The sequence below is a fragment of the Rhinoderma darwinii genome, chromosome 2 (assembly GCF_050947455.1).
Source record: "Rhinoderma darwinii isolate aRhiDar2 chromosome 2, aRhiDar2.hap1, whole genome shotgun sequence".
NCBI classification, from domain to species: Eukaryota; Metazoa; Chordata; class Amphibia; order Anura; family Rhinodermatidae; genus Rhinoderma; species Rhinoderma darwinii.
In genome coordinates, this window is record NC_134688.1 from 193890848 (window position 1) to 193908683 (window position 17836).

A 17836-nucleotide genomic window follows, 5' to 3' on the forward strand; every position below is an offset into this window, starting at 1 on the left:
ATCTACTTTGGGTAATTATAGTGCAAAATTTAATCCTATAGGTAACAAGTATAAATGACTAAAATTAAACCCAACATGGCTTACACCTTCTGTAAAAAGGGCAATACATGACAAAAAAAGGGCATTTAAAAAATACAAATCTGAGGGTACATCTGTAGCCTTTGTAAAATATAAAGAGCTTAATAAAAATCTGTAAAAATGTAATAAAATTAGCAAAAATACAAAATGAAAGGCAGGTGGCCAAGGATAGTAAAACAAATCTCAAATAATTATTCAAGTATATAAATGCAAAAAAGCCAAGGTCTGAACATGTGGGACCCCTAGATAGTGGTAATGGGGAGTTGGTCATAGGGGATCAAGAGAAGACAGAGTTACTAAATGGGTTCTTCAGCTCTGCATATACAACAGAAGAAAGAGCAGCTGATGTAGCTGGTGCCAGTGCTGTTAATATATCAGTTGATATACTGAATTGGATGAATGTAGATATGGTCCAAGCTAAATAAAATAAAATAAATGTGCACAAGCCCCGGGGACCAGATGGGATACACCCTAGAATTCTTAAAGAGCTTAGTTCAGTTATTTCTGTCCCCCTTTTCATAATATTCAGAGATTCTCTAGTGACTGGTATAGTGCCAAGGGACTGGCGCAGGGCAAATGTGGTGCCTATTTTCAAAAAGGGCTCTAGGTCTTCCCCGGGTAATTATAGACCAGTAAGCTTAACATCCATCGTGGGGAAAATGTTTGAGGGACTATTGAGGGACTATATACAGGATTTTGTGACAAAAAATAGTATTATAAGTGACAGCCAGCACGGTTTTACTAAAGACAGAAGTTGTCAAAGCAACCTGATCTGTTTTTATGAAGAGGTGAGAAGCCTAGACAGAGGGGCCGCTGTGGATATAGTGTTTGGGTAAATTAAGGTCTATAGGTTTAGAAAGTATAGTTTGTAATTGGATTGAGAATTGGCTCAAGGACCGTATCCAGAGAGTTGTGGTAAATGATTCCTACTCTGAATGGTCCCCGGTTATAAGTGGTGTACCCCAGGGTTCAGTGCTGGGACCACTATTATTCAACTTATTTATTAATGATATAGAGGATGGGATTAATAGCACTATTTCTATTTTTGCAGATGACACCCAGCTATGTAATATAGTTCAGTCTATGGAAGATGTTCGTGAATTGCAAGCGGATTTAAACAAACTAAGTGTTTCGTGTAATGATAGGGGTAGGGAAACGGACAAGTGAGCCCTAATCTACCCGCCACTCTGTCCCTGCCTACTTGCAACGACCCACCCTAGGCGACGGGGTACAACTGGGCGGCGGTCCCTACGCTCAGTAAGTGCACGAGACAAAACATACAAGGGAATATAAAGCAAAGAGAAAGGGGCAGTTGCCCACGGCAACACCGTGAGCAACAGAGTGGTGAACGAGCCAAGTCAAACCAGGAGAGCACGAGGTACCAAACGCAGAGCAGAAGAGTAGTCAGAAAGCCAGGGTCAGAATGGAGCAGGATCAAATTGTTAGGAGCTGTAGCTGGGCCAGGAAACCACACGGAAAGAATCACAAGCAAGGAGGAAAAGGAAAGGCAGGTATAAATAGACAGAGGGCGGGAGCTAGCGGAGTCTGGCCAGGCTGCGATAGGCTCTCCCACTCCTAAGCCTGCCAGCCTGAGTGGTGGAAGCTGGAGTCAGTCTCAGAGAGATAGACTCAGGTGAAGACTGATTACCTGAGGAAGTTAACCCCGAAGCTGTGCCTGGCAGATCCTTTACAGTACCCCCCCTTTTAAGAGGGGCCACCGGACCCTTTCTAAGCGGACCTGGTTTACTGGGGAAACGAAGGTGGAACTTCCTGACCAATACCCCAGCGTGAACATCCCGGGCGGGTACCCAAGTCCTCTCCTCAGGCCCGTATCCTCTCCAATGGACCAGGTACTGGAGGGAGCCTTGGACCATCTTGCTGTCCACAATCTTGGCCACCTCGAATTCCACCCCCTCAGGGGTGAGAATGGGAACAGGAGGTTTCCTCGAGGGAGCCAAGGACGGGGAGCAGCGTTTAAGGAGGGAGGCATGAAACACGTTGTGTATACGAAAAGATGGGGGTAACTCCAGCCGGAAGGAGACAGGATTGAGGACTTTAATGACCTTATACGGCCCAATAAACCGGGGAGCAAATTTCTTGGACGGGACCTTAAGACGCAAGTTCCTAGATGATAACCACACCAGATCCCGACCATAAACAAGGGGTTAGCAGAACGTTTTCTATCAGCCTGAGTTTTTTGTACGCTCTGGGACGCCTCTAGGTTCTTCTGAACCTGGGCCCAGACTGTGCACTGTTCCCGATGAACGACCTCTACCTCGGGATTGTTGGAACTACCAGGTGAAACGGAGGAGAACCGTGGATTAAACCCAAAATTACAGAAAAAGGGGGAGACCCCTGACGAGTTACTGACCCGGTTATTAAGGGAAAATTCAGCGAGGGGAATGAATGAGACCCAATCATATTGACAGTCAGAGATAAAACACCTTAAATATTGTTCTAGGGATTGATTAGTCCTCTCAGTTTGGCCATTGGTTTCAGGATGGAAAGCAGAGGAGAAGGACAGATCAATCTCCAACTTCTTACAGAAGGCTCTCCAAAACAAAGAAACAAATTGTACCCCTCTGTCCGAAACAATATTGACAGGGACCCCATGGAGACGCAGGATGTGTTTGACAAACAAGGTAGCTAACGTCTTGGCGTTGGGTAGTTTCTTGAGGGGCACAAAGTGGCACATCTTACTGAAGCGGTCTACTACCACCCACACCACCGACTTGCCTTGGGATGGAGGCAAATCGGTGATAAAATCCATGGAGATATGTGTCCAAGGTCTCTGGGGAATGGGCAACGAACGTAGTAAGCCCGCTGGTCGGGACTTGGGAGTCTTGGACCTAGCACAAACCTCACAAGCGGCGACGTAGGCCTTAACGTCTTTAGGCAAGCAAGGCCACCAATAGTTTCTGGCAATGAGGTGTTTGGTACCCAGGATACCTGGATGACCAGATAGTGCGGAGTCATGATTTTCCCTAAGTACCCTTAGCCGGTATTGCAGGGGAACAAACAGCTTGTCCTCAGGAAGGTTCCCGGGGGCTGAACCTTGATCAGCTGCAATTTCAGAGACTAAATCAGAATCAATAGAAGAAATGATTATACCGGGAGGCAAAATACAAGCAGGATCTTCCTCCGAAGGAGGGCTGGCCATGAAGCTACGTGACAGTGCATCGGCCTTAATATTTTTAGACCCAGCCCTATAGGTAACCAAAAAGTTGAATCTGGTAAAAAATAGCGCCCATCGAGCTTGTCTCGGGTTTAGCCTCCGGGCAGATTCTAGGAAAACCAGATTCTTGTGGTCGGTAAGGACCGTTACCTGGTGCCTAGCCCCCTCCAGGAAGTGGCGCCACTCTTCAAATGCCCATTTAATGGCTAAGAGTTCGCGGTTGCCAATATCATAGTTACTCTCAGTGGGCGAAAACTTCCTGGAGAAGTAGGCACAGGGGCGGAGATGGGTGAGGGACCTGGTACCCTGGGACAAGACAGCCCCCACTCCCACCTCGGATGCATCAACTTCCACGATAAATGGCTCCATTTGGTTGGGCTGAACCAGCACCGGGGCCGAGATAAAGCACTTTTTAAGGACCTCAAAAGCCTTGACAGCCTCTGGAGACCAGTGGAGGAGATCAGCACCTTTGCGAGTGAGGTCCGTAAGAGGCTTAGCGATGACCGAGAAGTTAGCAATGAATCTCCTGTAATAATTAGCGAACCCCAAAAAACACTGTAACGCCTTCAGGGAGGCAGGTTGGACCCATTCTGCCACAGCCTGAACCTTGGCGGGGTCCATGCGGAATTCATGAGGAGTGAGGATTTGACCCAAAAATGGTATCTCCTGTACCCCAAACACACATTTTTCGGTTTTTGCAAACAGTTTGTTTTCCCGAAGGACCTGGAGCACCTTCCTGACATGCTCAATGTGGGAGGGCCAGTCCTTGGAAAACACCAGTATGTCATCAAGGTACACTACAAGAAATATCCCCAGGTAATCTCTCAAAATCTCATTTATGAAATTCTGGAAAACCGCCGGCGCATTACACAACCCAAAGGGCATGACGAGGTATTCGAAATGACCTTCGGGCGTGTTAAACGCAGTCTTCCACTCATCCCCCTCTTTGATGCGAATAAGGTTATACGCCCCCCGTAGATCAAACTTAGAGAACCATTGGGCCCCCTGAACCTGATTAAAGAGATCAGGAATCAAAGGAAGGGGATACTGGTTCCTTACAGTGACCTTATTCAGGTTACGGTAGTCAATGCATGGCCTAAGACCACCATCCTTCTTCCCTACAAAGAAGAAGCCAGCACCTACCGGAGAAGTAGAGGGGCGAATGTAACCCTTGGCCAGGCATTCCTGGATATACTCTCTCATGGCTTCACGTTGGGGACAAGAAAGATTAAATATCCTACCCTTAGGAAGCTTAGCTCCTGGTACCAATTCGATAGCGCAATCGTATTCTCTATGAGGAGGTAACACTTCGGAGGCCTCCTTAGAGAAAACATCAGCGAAGTCCCGAACAAACTCAGGTAGCGTGTTCACCTCCTCAGGGGGAGAAATAGAATTAACAGAAAAACATGACGTTAAACATTCATTACCCCATTTGGTAAGCTCCCCAGTATTCCAGTCAAACGTGGGATTATGCAACTGCAACCAGGGAAGGCCTAAAACCAAATCGGACGATAATCCCTGCATCAACAGTACAGAGCACTGCTCCAAATGCATGGAGCCAACAAGGAGTTCAAAAACAGGGGTATGCTGTGTAAAATAACCATTAGCAAGAGGAGTGGAGTCGATACCCACTACCGGGACAGGTTTAGGCAAATCAATCAAAGGCATAGCAAGAGACATAGCAAATTCCACAGACATGATATTAGCAGAGGACCCTGAATCCACGAAGTCGCTGCCGGTAGCAGACCTACCACCAAAAGAGACCTGAAAGGGAAGCAAGATCTTATTACGTTTCATATTTACGGGAAATACCTGTGCGCCCAAGTGACCTCCCCGATGATCACTTAGGCGCGGAAGTTCTCCGGCTGCATTCTTACGCTTAGGACAGTTGTTCACTTGATGCTTGTCATCCCCACAGTAGAAGCAGAGACCATTCTTCCTGCGGAAATCTCTACGTTGTTGGGGGGACACGAAGGCCCCGAGTTGCATAGGTATCTCTGAGTCTTCCGGGGAAGAACGAAGCAACGGAACCTCGGGAGGCATCATGGGGGAGTCGGAGGAGAAGACACATAAACGTTCGCGTTGTCGTTCCCTGAGTCGTCGGTCAAGTCGTACCGCTAAAGCCATAACCTGGTCTAGGGAGTCAGAAGAGGGATAGCTAACTAGCAGGTCTTTCAGGGCATTCGACAGACCCAACCTAAACTGGCACCTTAAGGCAGGGTCATTCCACCGAGAAGCTACGCACCACTTCCTAAAGTCAGAACAATACTCCTCAACAGGTCTCTTACCCTGACGTAAGGTCACCAGCTGACTCTTGGCAAAGGCAGTCTTGTCAGTCTCGTCATAAATGAGTCCGAGAGCAGAAAATAAAAGATCAATGGAGGAAAGTTCAGGGGCGTCAGGAGCTAAGGAGAAGGCCCATTCTTGGGGCCCGTCCTGGAGCCGGGACATAATTATACCCACTCGCTGGCTCTCAGAACCTGAGGAGTGGGGCTTTAAGCAAAAGTAAAGCCTGCAACTCTCCCGAAAGGAGAGAAAAGCCCTCCGGTCCCCTGAGAACCGGTCGGGCAACTTGAGGTGGGGTTCAGGAGTTGAGGTGAGGGGAACCACCAAGGTAGCCTCAGGCTGGTTGACCTTCTGAGCCAGGGCCTGGACCTGTAGGGAGAGACCCTGCATTTGCTGAGCCAGGGTCTCAAGGGGGTCCATAGTAGTGTCAGGGACCAGGGTAGACTAGGTATATGGGCTTGTGATTATGTAATGATAGGGGTAGGGAAACGGACAAGTGAGCCCTAATCTACCCGCCACTCTGTCCCTGCCTACTTGCAACGACCCGCCCTAGGTGACGGGGTACAACTGGGCGGTGGTCCCTACGCTCAGTAAGTGCACGAGACAAAACATACAAGGGAATATAAAGCAAAGGGAAAGGGGCAGTTGCCCACGGCAAAACCGTGAGCAACAGAGTGGTGAACGAGCCATGTCAAACCAGGAGAGCACGAGGTACCAAACGCAGAGCAGAAGAGTAGTCAGAAAGCCAGGGTCAGAATGGAGCAGGATCAAATTGTTAGGAGCTGTAGCTGGGCCAGGAAACCACACGGAAAGAATCACAAGCAAGGAGGAAAAGGAAAGGCAGGTATAAATAGACAGAGGGCGGGAGCTAGCTGAGTCTGGCCAGGCTGCGATAGGCTCTCCCACTCCTAAGCCTGCCAGCCTGAGTGGTGGAAGCTGGAGTCAGTCTCAGAGAGATAGACTCAGGTGAAGACTGATTACCTGAGGAAGTTAACCCCGAAGCTGTGCCTGGCAGATCCTTTACATTTCGGCATCCAGTTGGCAAATGAAGTTTAATGTAGATAAATGTAAAGTTATGCACTTGGGTACGAACAACCTGCATGCATCATATGTCCTAGGGGGAGCTACACTAGGGGAGTCACGTGTTGAGGAGGATCTGGGTGTACTTGTAAATCATAAATTAAATAACAGCATGCCTTGTCAATCAGCTGCTTCAAAGGCCAGCAGGATATTGTCGTGCATTAAAAGAGGCATGGACTCGTGGGACAGGGATGTAATATTGACACTTTCCAAAGCATTAGTGAGGCCTCATCTAGAATATGCAGTTCAGTTCTGGGCTCCAGTTCATAGAAAGGATGCCCTGGAGTTGGAAAAAATACAAAGAAGAGCAACGAAGCTAATAAGGGCCATGGAGAATCTAAGTTATGAGTAAAGATTAAAAGAATTAAACCTATTTAGACTTGAAAAAAGACGACTAAGGGGGACATGATTAATTTATATAAATATATTAATGGCACATAAAAAAAATATGGTGAAATCCTGTTCCATGTAAAACCCCCTCAAAAAACAAGGGGGCACTCCTGCCGTCTGGAAAAACAAAGGTTCAACCTGCAGAGGTGACAAGCCTTCTTTACTGTGAGAACTGTTAATCTATGGAATAGTCTACCGCAAGAGCTGGTCACAGCAGGGACAGTAGATGGCTTTAAAAAAGGGTTAGATAATTTCCTAGAACAAAAAAGTATTAGCTCCTATGTGTAGAAATGTTTCCCTTCCCTTTTCCCGTACCTTGGTTGAACTTGATGGACATGTGTCTTTTTTCAGCCGTACTAACTATGTAACTATGTACAGTGAAGGAAATAAGTATTTGATCCCTTGCTGATTTTGTGCGTTTGCCCACTGTCAAAGACATGAACAGTCTAGAATTTTTAGGCTAGGTTAATTTTACCAGTGAGAGATAGATTATATAAAAAAAAAAAACAGAAGATCACATAGTCAAAATTATATATATTTATTTGCATTGTGCACAGAGAAATAAGTATTTGATCCCCTACCAACCATTAAGAGTTCAGCCTCCTCCAGACCAGTTACACGCTCCAAATCAACTTGGTGCCTGCATTAAAGACAGCTGTCTTAAATGGTCACCTGTATAAAAGACTCCTCAATTAATCAGTCTGACTCTAACCTCTACAACATGGGCAAGACCAAAGAGCTTTCTAAGGATGTCAGGGACAAGATCATAGACCTGCACAAGGCTGGAATGGGCTACAAAACCATAAGTAAGACGCTGGGTGAGAAGGAGACAACTGTTGGTGCAATAGTAAGAAAATGGAAGACATAAAAAATGACTGTCAATCGACATCGATCTGGGGCTCCATGCAAAATCTCACCTCGTGGGGTATCCTTGATCCTGAGGAAGGTGAGATCTCAGCCGAAAACTACACAGGGGGAACTTGTTAATGATCTCAAGGCAGCTGGGACCACAGTCACCAAGAAAACCATTTGTAACACATTACACCGTAATGGATTAAAATCCTGCAGTGCCCGCATGTCCCCCTGCTCAAGAAGGCACATGTACAGGCCCGTCTGAAGTTTGCAAATGAACATCTGGATGATTCTGAGAGTGATTGGGAGAAGGTGCTGTGGTCAGATGAGACTAAAATTTAGCTCTTTGGCATTAACTCAACTCGCCGTGTTTGGAGGAGGAGAAATGCTGCCTATGACCCAAAGAACACTGTCCCCACTGTCAAGCATGGAGGTGGAAACATTATGTTTTGGGGGTGTTTCTCTGCTATGGGCACAGGACTACTTCACCGCATCAATGGGAGAATGGATGGAGCCATGTACCATCAAATCCTGAGTGACAACCTCCTTCCATCCACCAGGACATTAAAAATGGCTCGTGGCTGGGTCTTCCAGCATGACAATGACCCGAAACATACAGCGAAGGCAACAAAGGAGTGGCTCAAAAAGAAGCACATTAAGGTCATGGAGTGGCCTAGCCAGTCTCCAGACCTTAATCCCATCGAAAACTTATGGAGGGAGCTGAAGATCCGAGTTGCCAAGCGACAGCCTCGAAATCTTAATGATTTACAGATGATCTGCAAAGAGGAGTGGGTCATAATTCCATCCAACATGTGTGCAAACCTCATCATCAACTACAAAAAAAGTATTAAGTCGTGTTTGCCAAAGGGATCAAATACTTATTTCTCTGTGTACAATGCAAATAAATATATATAATTTTGACAATGTGATTTTCTGTTTTTTTTTTTTATATATAATCTATCTCTCACTGGTAAAATTAACCTAGCCTAAAAATTCTAGACTGTTCATGTCTTTGACAGTGGGCAAACGTACAAAATCAAATACTTATTTCCTTTACTGTAACTATATAAGTCCCCTAGGGGGACAAGTAAAAAAGAGTAAAAAAAAAACAACCTTTTCCGATTTTCCCTCAGGCACAAAATGTAAAAAAAAATGAACATAACTGGTATCGACACGTCCATAAAAGTCTGAACTACTACAATATATCATTATTTAGTCCGCATGGTAAACGCCGTAAAAAATGTAAAATGAAAAACGCCAGTATCGCTGTTTTTTGGTCACTTCATCTCCCACAAAAATGGAATAAAAAGGGATAAAAAAGACTTATGTACCCCAAAATGATACCAATATAAACTACAGCTTGTCCTGCAAAAAATAAGCCCTCATTCCGCTAAATTGCCTGAAAAGTTTAAAAGTTATGGCTCTCAGAATATGGTGACAAAACTCAAAGTTTGTTTTTAACAATCAGTTTTTTCCTTGCAAAAGTAGTAAAACATAAAAAAAACTATATAAATTCGTTATCACCATAATTATATTGACCCGCAGAATAAAGTGAACATGCTGATTTTACTCCAGGGTGAACGCTGTAATATACAAAACCCCTCAAAAGATTGAGGAATCGCTGTTTTTTTCCTATTTCACCCTACAAATATTTTTTTCTAGTTTCCCACTACATTATATGGTACAATAAATAGTGTCATGAAAATCTAAAACTTGTCCCGCAAAAAACAAGCCCTCATATGGCAATATTGATGGAAAAAAAGTTATGGCTTTTGGATGGTGCGGAGGAAGAAATTACAGTGAAAATCCCAAAACTGGCTGTGGCGGAAGGTTAAGGATACTGAGAATACTGGAGGTTGAGTATAGCGTTGCTCTGTCTAATGGTAATCATACATAATAGTATTATTGAACAATGTCAGGTAATATATATTTCATGATTATATGTTAGCTCAGTTTTATTAACTTATTATTAGTTGATAAAAACACATCAAACTAAATGACTTAAAGTGACCCTTCAGTTTCAGGACAAATGTATAACTGTGATGGGATATATGGATTAATATAAACCGGTGCCCTTCAGTCGCCTCCAATGCCATGTATCCGCTCTTTTAGGGTCCCCTCTGTGTTCTGTCAAAATGGCCACAGTCTAAGACACTCTGTTCACGGGTTGGACAGAACTGCTCACATGAGTAGCTCTGGCCAATTTGACAACAGTGGGAGTGTCTCAGACTCGTAGTCTAAGGAGTGGGTATGTGGGACTATCTACAAGGGGGTGTATGTAGCACTATCTACAAGGGGAGCAGGTATGTTTCACTGTCTACAAGGGTAGGGGTTAAGTGGCCTTTATTTTAAAGGGGACGGGGTATGCAGCACTATCTAGAAGGGGTGTATGTGGCATTATCTAGAAGGGGTGTATGTGGCACTATCTACAAGGGGGTTATGTGGCACTATCTACAAGGGAGGTATGTGAAAGGTTAATAAGAGTTCATACACTTGCCGACCCAGCTGTATTTTAACATTGCACAAAGAACTGATAAATGTTCATCATGAGGGCGGGGGTTGTGTGTGTGTGTGGGGGGGGTCCCAGTCAAAAGTTTGCTATGGGGCCCAGTCTTTTCAAGTTACACCCTTGATAGACAGAAATAGCACTTAAACTGGTGGTCTGCTGTTATAGTCCATCCGTGCTAAGGGAAGTCAAGTTGTGCATTGAGACACATTAGTCGGAGCACCCGCATTGTATTCCGACGCAATTTGATTGACCATGCACCGCCTGTTCGTCAGAATGATTCTTGACATCCTCTTCTGACCCCTTTCATCGACAAATTTTTGCAGTCCACAGGATCCTCTTTCTTTGGATATTTGCCCTCGATCATACCATTTTTGCTATACTCTTGACACTATTACACAAGAAAACCTAGCAAGGCAGGCAGCTTTGAAATACTGGCCCCAGCTAGTCTAGCACCGATGGTCATGCATCGTTCGAAGTCACTCAGATCGCTCGATTTTAACATTCTAATGTTAATTTACTATGAGACTGATCCATAGAAAACCTGATTTAATGCTTCACTCCAAGGTCATGTATCTCATTTTTATGCAGGGTAGTTCCAATCATGAAAGGGTAGGTGGCCATTCAAAGTGGCCATTCAATGTAATTGGTCTTAGTTACAGGAATGTCGGACTTTGGGGTAAAATTTTGCAGAACTAGGCACAAGATTTATAATATACTTGGAAATACATCTATAGATAGATAGATAGATAGATAGATAGATAGATAGATAGATAGATAGATAGATAGATAGATAGATAGATTATAACAGTTATAAGAAAGATACAGATGTGTCCCTCCTTACCTTTCCTCTTATTTTAACAAATTCTGAGATGTATGGTGCAACATGATCAGCTTTAGAAAAAAAACATGATTTCACGATATTCTGTCACGAGATGTCTATGCTATGTGTCTATGAGTGAACACCCAGTGCTTGTGATGTGTGTTGCAGCCTGTCAAGAGTTTTGCTAGCATGTCGCGATATTGTATTGAATTTGCTTTTACTGAGAAATTGGAGTCCTCAACCAAATTCAAATAAAGGTAAGTTTAGACACATCTGTAGATATAGTGTGAACTATGTTGCAGACGGCCCCAGTAAATTCCCTGTATTTCACTTTGAGTTTATTGCTTTAAAACTTTTCATTTTCCCATCCTGCATTTATAACGGTGGAAGGTGGCATACGTGAAAAACCACAACATTTGACAGCCATAACATTACGGAACTCATTCGTTTTTCCTAGATAGGAGATATTTAAGGATTCCAAAAGCTTACTGCCAACGTAGAAAGTGCATGGTTCAAAACAAGATATTGATAAGAGCATTATTCTTTATCTACCATCCCTAGATAATAATCATTTTTAAAAAATTATGTGGAAAGAACAAACATAGAAAAGAAACATAATAACTAACTAGGATGGGATTTATAATTTGAATACAGTAAGTGGAGTATAAGAATGTACAATGATTTAAGGCAAAAAAATATAATGAAATAAGGCGAGACTGGAAGCAGCAGAATAATTTAGAGTCAATCAGTTTTGTTCCATTCCTCCTCAGCCGTGTGACTAACTAAGGAGACAAATTGCAAGTGCTACTTTTAAAAATACCTTAGGAAGGCTGACTTTCATTATTCTAATTTGTTAAGATTTGATCTGCACGAATTAAATATTTTTTTTGCTCATCAAAGAGACAGTATGTACAAAGGTAGGTGAGCGGCCACAGAAGATTATCTCAGCTCTGTTCCAAACACCAATAATTACCATGAAAATAGAGGGAGGCAAACAAACGGTATCAGCGAGTAAATGGAAAATAAGGAGCTATTAATAAACATCAAACACTGTCGACAACATGTATTATAAATAGTTGTACAGGTTAGGTTCTTTTCACATCATGCTATTGGTTTACATTGGGCGCATACTCAAAGGAAATCTATCAACGTGTGATCTGAAAGTAAACCCCAATGTATTCCACTGTATACCATATACTTGTGTACGTCACCAACAGGTTACCATGTAAAACAAATGTATAATTCTTTGAGGAATGTCTCTGTACTAAATGTAGAAAAAAAGGTATGAGTACGGCTACCCCCTAGACCTCCTTTTGGCATACGTCAAGTCAATGGGTGCCTATGGCTAAGTTCAGCATTTGAACCGGAAGTATTCCTCGGTGTTTATGCCAAACATAAACCAATAGCATAATGTGGACAGAACCTTATCTGAGTATAATATATATATATAATGTGCTTACCAAAACATGAATTGACGAAGCCATACCATTGACAGCCATATTCTCCACCAATCCATTGTCCTTGAATACTGGATGTGAAACTCAATGTTGTGCCAGATATGCAGACTAGCATATCGCTGATACTTATATTTAATAACATCATATTGACTGGAGTCCTTAGGGTCTTGAACTTGCAGAATAGAACTAATACAATCAAATTGTTAAAAAAGCCAAAGACGAGGATAAATCCAAGAAAAATGGCTACCACTGTGTGTCCTGCTCTAGACATCACAGGTGCTTGGAATTGTGAATCATCATTTTCCATGTACGACAAAGAGGTTTCATAACTGATATTTGTTGTCCAGTTTGTGTTCATGTCAGACATCATTGCAGAGTTGTATCAAGAGGAGTCTGAGCCTCCATATGCCAGATTGGTTCTGAATATTTCTTCCCTTCGCCTTCTGATGAATTTAATGCATCACAGAGAATAACTGACCTAAAATAAGGACAACAAAATGGTTAAATGGTAAAAATAGATTGAAATGAGTATATTTATATTCCTATTAAAGACATTTATGAAACAAGGAAGGGAGGATATTTCAATGTTTACAAATTACATATACAGACTACATGCACACGACCGTTTCTATTTTGTGGCCCATAAACAATGTATCCGTTGTCCATTTTTTTGCGGTCTGTGTGTCATCAGTGTGTTATCCGCATCCGTTCCGTATGCCCGTGGTTTTCACATCGCTATTGATTATTTGGCGAGACCGAGCTGCAAATACGGACAGGAATAGGACTTCCTAATGATTTTTATTTTATTTATTTTTTTACTTTTTGAGATACAGCTGCTTAGCATCCTGTATACAGAGAAGCTGTATCTTGCGCTGAGACCTCAATCCATCAGGTCAGCGGCACTGATGGGTTCAGTGACAGAGGGTCCTGTTGGTATGAACTTAGATGTGACCTGTAACAGCTCAATCCTGCGTGTCAGAGACACGCAGGATCTGCTGTCACTGAACCCGTCAGTCCTGCTGACCTGACGGATTCAGGTCTCAGCACAAGATACAGCTGCTCTGTATACAAAATTAAAAGCAGCTGTATCTCAAAAAGTAAAGATAATTTTTAATAGAAAGGAATTAGAAACTTGCACCAATCGAACTGACACACACACACACACACACACACATTTTATATATATATATATATATATATAGCAGCACTCTGGTAATCAAGATGAAAAAAAGTGTGGTTTATTGTGCCAACGTGGCAAGAGCGATGTTTCTGTCCCACCTTGGGACCTTTTTCAAGCATAGTGATACATGCATATTCAGTGGTTTAAAGAGTGTGTATCCAATATACATAATCAATCTCATTAAAATAATGAGACTGACATATACATCTCAAAATAGCGTGATAAAAGCAATACAAGTGTCACTGGAAACAGACAATAAGCTTGTTGTCAGATATATCCCTCACTGTCTAGCTGAGCTGCTATAATGCAGAAACACAATTATTTTCCACACATCAGATTACTGCACAGCATCCGAAGTAAAGTCTTTGTTTTCCAGAATGCAAATCATTACTGCAAGCTATGTGTAGACATTGGGCCATCAAGGAATGCTGGGAGACTTGAAGAAAGCCGAACTTAAAGCAAATCTAACTTTTCATGTGCCTTTTCAGAATAAGCTGTCACATGTGTGTACATGAGGAAAAACACAATTTCTGACCATTTTATCACTTGTATATTGCATTTTTCAGTAGTTTTCTCCTCTGCAGGCTCTATCTCTTATTTTCATTTTTTTCTGCTATAGTGGGTGAAGCCTAACTGCTATCATGTCTTCTATACACTGCACACATACAAGAGGGGAATCCTGCTGTCCTATCTCGATCTATCACATATATAGAAACAGACATGGAGGAGATTATACAACAGTAATGAGCAGTGTAGCTGTGAATCCAGCACTGGCGTGAGATGGATAACTTACTAGCAAGCTACAGCAGCATCTGTGTTTGCATCTCTCTGCCTCTCTCTCACTGCTCTTGATCCCTACTCCTCCCCCTCCCTAGACTTCTTTGGGCAGCTGTATCCTGATGCTTCAGAGAGCTTATAGTCCATCAGAATAAAAAAATCAGTAAATTCAGAGTGAGTTAGCAATTAAGAGATTTTTGGTGGTTGGGGGGGGGGGGGGTTAAGTGATTAAGTGAAGAAAGTGGTAGTTTGCTCTAATTTCTATATATATAGGAATTCAAAAGGTAGGCAGCACTCCACACTAAGCGACTTCAAGTGAAAAAAATGTGTTTTATTCACCCATAGACAGTGCAACGTTTCAGCCCCAGCATGGGCCTTTCTGAAGCAGCTGCTGTCCTGAGGCTTGAATCGTTTAAATCTCCAATAAGGCTTTGTGCCTTTTAGTGCTTCTCTTCTTTGTGTTCTCTCTCGCTCTCTTTCTCTCTGTTGCATGTTCTTTATGCACGGCAAAACGACTGGACCAATCTGCACCAAATTTGGTACATAAGTAAATCACGTGCTTCCAAAGATTTAGACCGGGTTTCAGCACTCTAGGACCTACCATTCTCAACATATTTACAAAAGCAAATATGAAACCACTGGCTTCCACATCAAGGACCTTCCTCCATATTACACGATCCGTATAGGCCAAAAGAAGCTCACAGGTCCTTCATTCTTAGCCTCACTCACATACACACAGTTTTACACCAGGTCTCCATAACAACCAAGCCATTTTTCTTTACTCTACGTGTTACTCACTGTAAATGAACTGCACATATACTGGATTTCAGCATTCTCATAAATTGAAACCCTTTCATACCAGTCACACCTCCAAAAAGGAACCCTGCACTTAGATGAAAGACTCCTGTGGCAAAGTGCATGGCTGCTGCCCGAGCTGCTGAAATCTCTCAACAGAACCAGGCCCGTGGATTTCAGCATTCTCATAAATTGAACCCCTTTCAGACCAGTCATGTCTTCAAATAGGAACCCTGCACTATGCCACATGAGTCTTTCGTCTAAGCGCATGGCTGCTTTCCCAGCTGCTAAAAACCCTGCACTTAGACGAAAGACTCCTGTGGCAAAGTGCATGGCTGCTGCCCGAGCTGCTGAAATCTCTCAACAGTACCAAGCCCGAGGATTTGAGCATTCTCATGAATTGAGCCCTTTTCAGACGAGTCATGCCTCCAAAAATGAACCCTGCTCTTGGACTTTATTGGATATGTCGGCTTCATATCAGTAGGAAATGAAGTTTTTAACCGCACACAAAAACAGAAAACAAATAGACCAGTGTGAAGCCGGTGAACTCTGCTATTCTATACGATAAAAGTGAATGTCTGTTTGTCGTCCTCTGTTGGAATCCAAACGCCTGAACCATTTGACGCCAAATTTGGCACATAGGTACATCGGGTGTCCAGGAAGGTTTTTGTAAATGTCCCAACCTTGCCGTTGTTCTCTGTTATCAGCCATTATAGCGAATGTCTGTTTGTCGTCCTCTGTTGGCATCCAAACGCCTGAACCATTTGACCCCAAATTTGGCATATAGGTACATCGGGTGTTCAGGAAGGTTTTTGTAAAGGTCCCGACCTTGCTGTTGTTCTCTGTTATCAGCCCTTATAACATGATCACGATCCAATACTATAATACAGACATTTTATAGTAAAGCTTTTATAGTAAAGATGTTTTTATCTGGCAGTAGTAGGTAGTGCACTTTACAAGATAATCCTAGATGGGAATGTACAGGGGAGCCATTACCCATAGCAACCAATCAGATTACTAATGGCCAGGAAGAAATCTACATTACTAGCTGCAGAGACTCCTCTTGCCCAACTGCAAGCTGATTAAATGTGTCATACTGCTGCTCGAGCTGCTGAAACTCCTCAGCAAACTCTGTCTTTCTTAGCAACAGATCAGACAGATGGCTCTCAGAAGCACAGAGACTCCTGCCCGAACCCAGGCCAGAAAGCAATCTGATAGAGCATATCATAATGTTCAGCGTGCTAATGAGTGGGCTTTCATGCATGATGCTGTTTTCAATTATGAGCCAACCATAGTCTATGGCCAACTGGTAATAAAACTGCCAATGTTGTTAATCAACAGGCACCATCACAAACTTATTACTTCATTTGCTACCAGTTTAGCTATTAGGTATTTAGGAAGTTAAAATTGAAATAAACGGTGTGTAACTGCCGGGGTATATAGGGCTACTAGCGATTTCCCTGTAAACCAAGAAAATACGGGGGCATGGATAGGCCTCATGGGCAGCCTTGGAACAAATCCCATGAACACACAAACAGACAGACCGACATGTTATACCCAGGCAGCACCGGGTATTTTTTCTAGTAAGATATAAAACAAAGTTTCTTATTTTCACTTGTATTATTGATTTATGAAAAAGTTTCTGCAACAAAATCTGCCGTGTGTGAATCTACTCTAATACAGACTGTATTAGATTAAAAATGCATTGTATTGTAGGTTTAGATTTTGGCTACATGAGTATATTGGGATAAGTAGAGCATGAAATATGAATGGTCAGTATTGTACCAGTATTAAATCTTTTAAGTTTTGTGTTTAAATGTTTTTAATTTGTGTTTCCTGTCATCCCCCAATATTACAGATACAAATGTTATACAAATGTCAAATATGTATCTGTATTACATACCCCATTTTTCAGGCTCATTTAATTTCTATGGGGAGATTACAGCAATCATATGACAACTGATGGAGTTGGCTGTGTATTGAGTTTTGTGGACATACAGACATGTACATTACTGAACCGACTAAAACTGGCTCTGTATTACAGAGCAAAATAAAGCAAAGTACATGCAGACATCAAATACAGTCATGTGTACGAGGCTTAACCTTATCTATCAAAAAAGGGTATACAGTTGGTATCCGTTTGATGCATCCGTTTTTCGTTGTTTTTTTTTATAGTGGATCTGTCACATATTTATGCTGCCTTGTCCAAGGGCAACATAAAGAAGTGACAGACACGCTCATATTTAATGTACAGTAGTTTAGGAATATTTACGGTAGTACTTCTACTTGCGGCGCATGTCCATCGCTGCAAGCATGAGTCCAAGAAAATTCATGAACACCCCCCCCCTCCTCCATCCTGCCCTCCAGCGGCTGATTGACACTTTTCTCCCTACTGTGCATAGGGAGAAATGTGTCAATCAGCGGCGTGAATATATGA

At 42.8% G+C, this 17836-nt stretch overlaps 1 protein-coding gene across 1 annotated transcript in view; it reads right to left on the bottom strand.

Moving 5' to 3' along the window:
- The window catches only part of LOC142742671 (pinopsin-like), a 303151-nt gene that overhangs the window by 221149 nt on the left and 64166 nt on the right, over positions 1-17836 (bottom strand). The window contains exon 2 of the mRNA XM_075852674.1: positions 12651-13125. Coding sequence (XP_075708789.1) covers positions 12651-13017 — 367 coding nt within the window. The 5' untranslated portion in view covers positions 13018-13125. The remainder of the gene's footprint in view (positions 1-12650; positions 13126-17836) is intronic.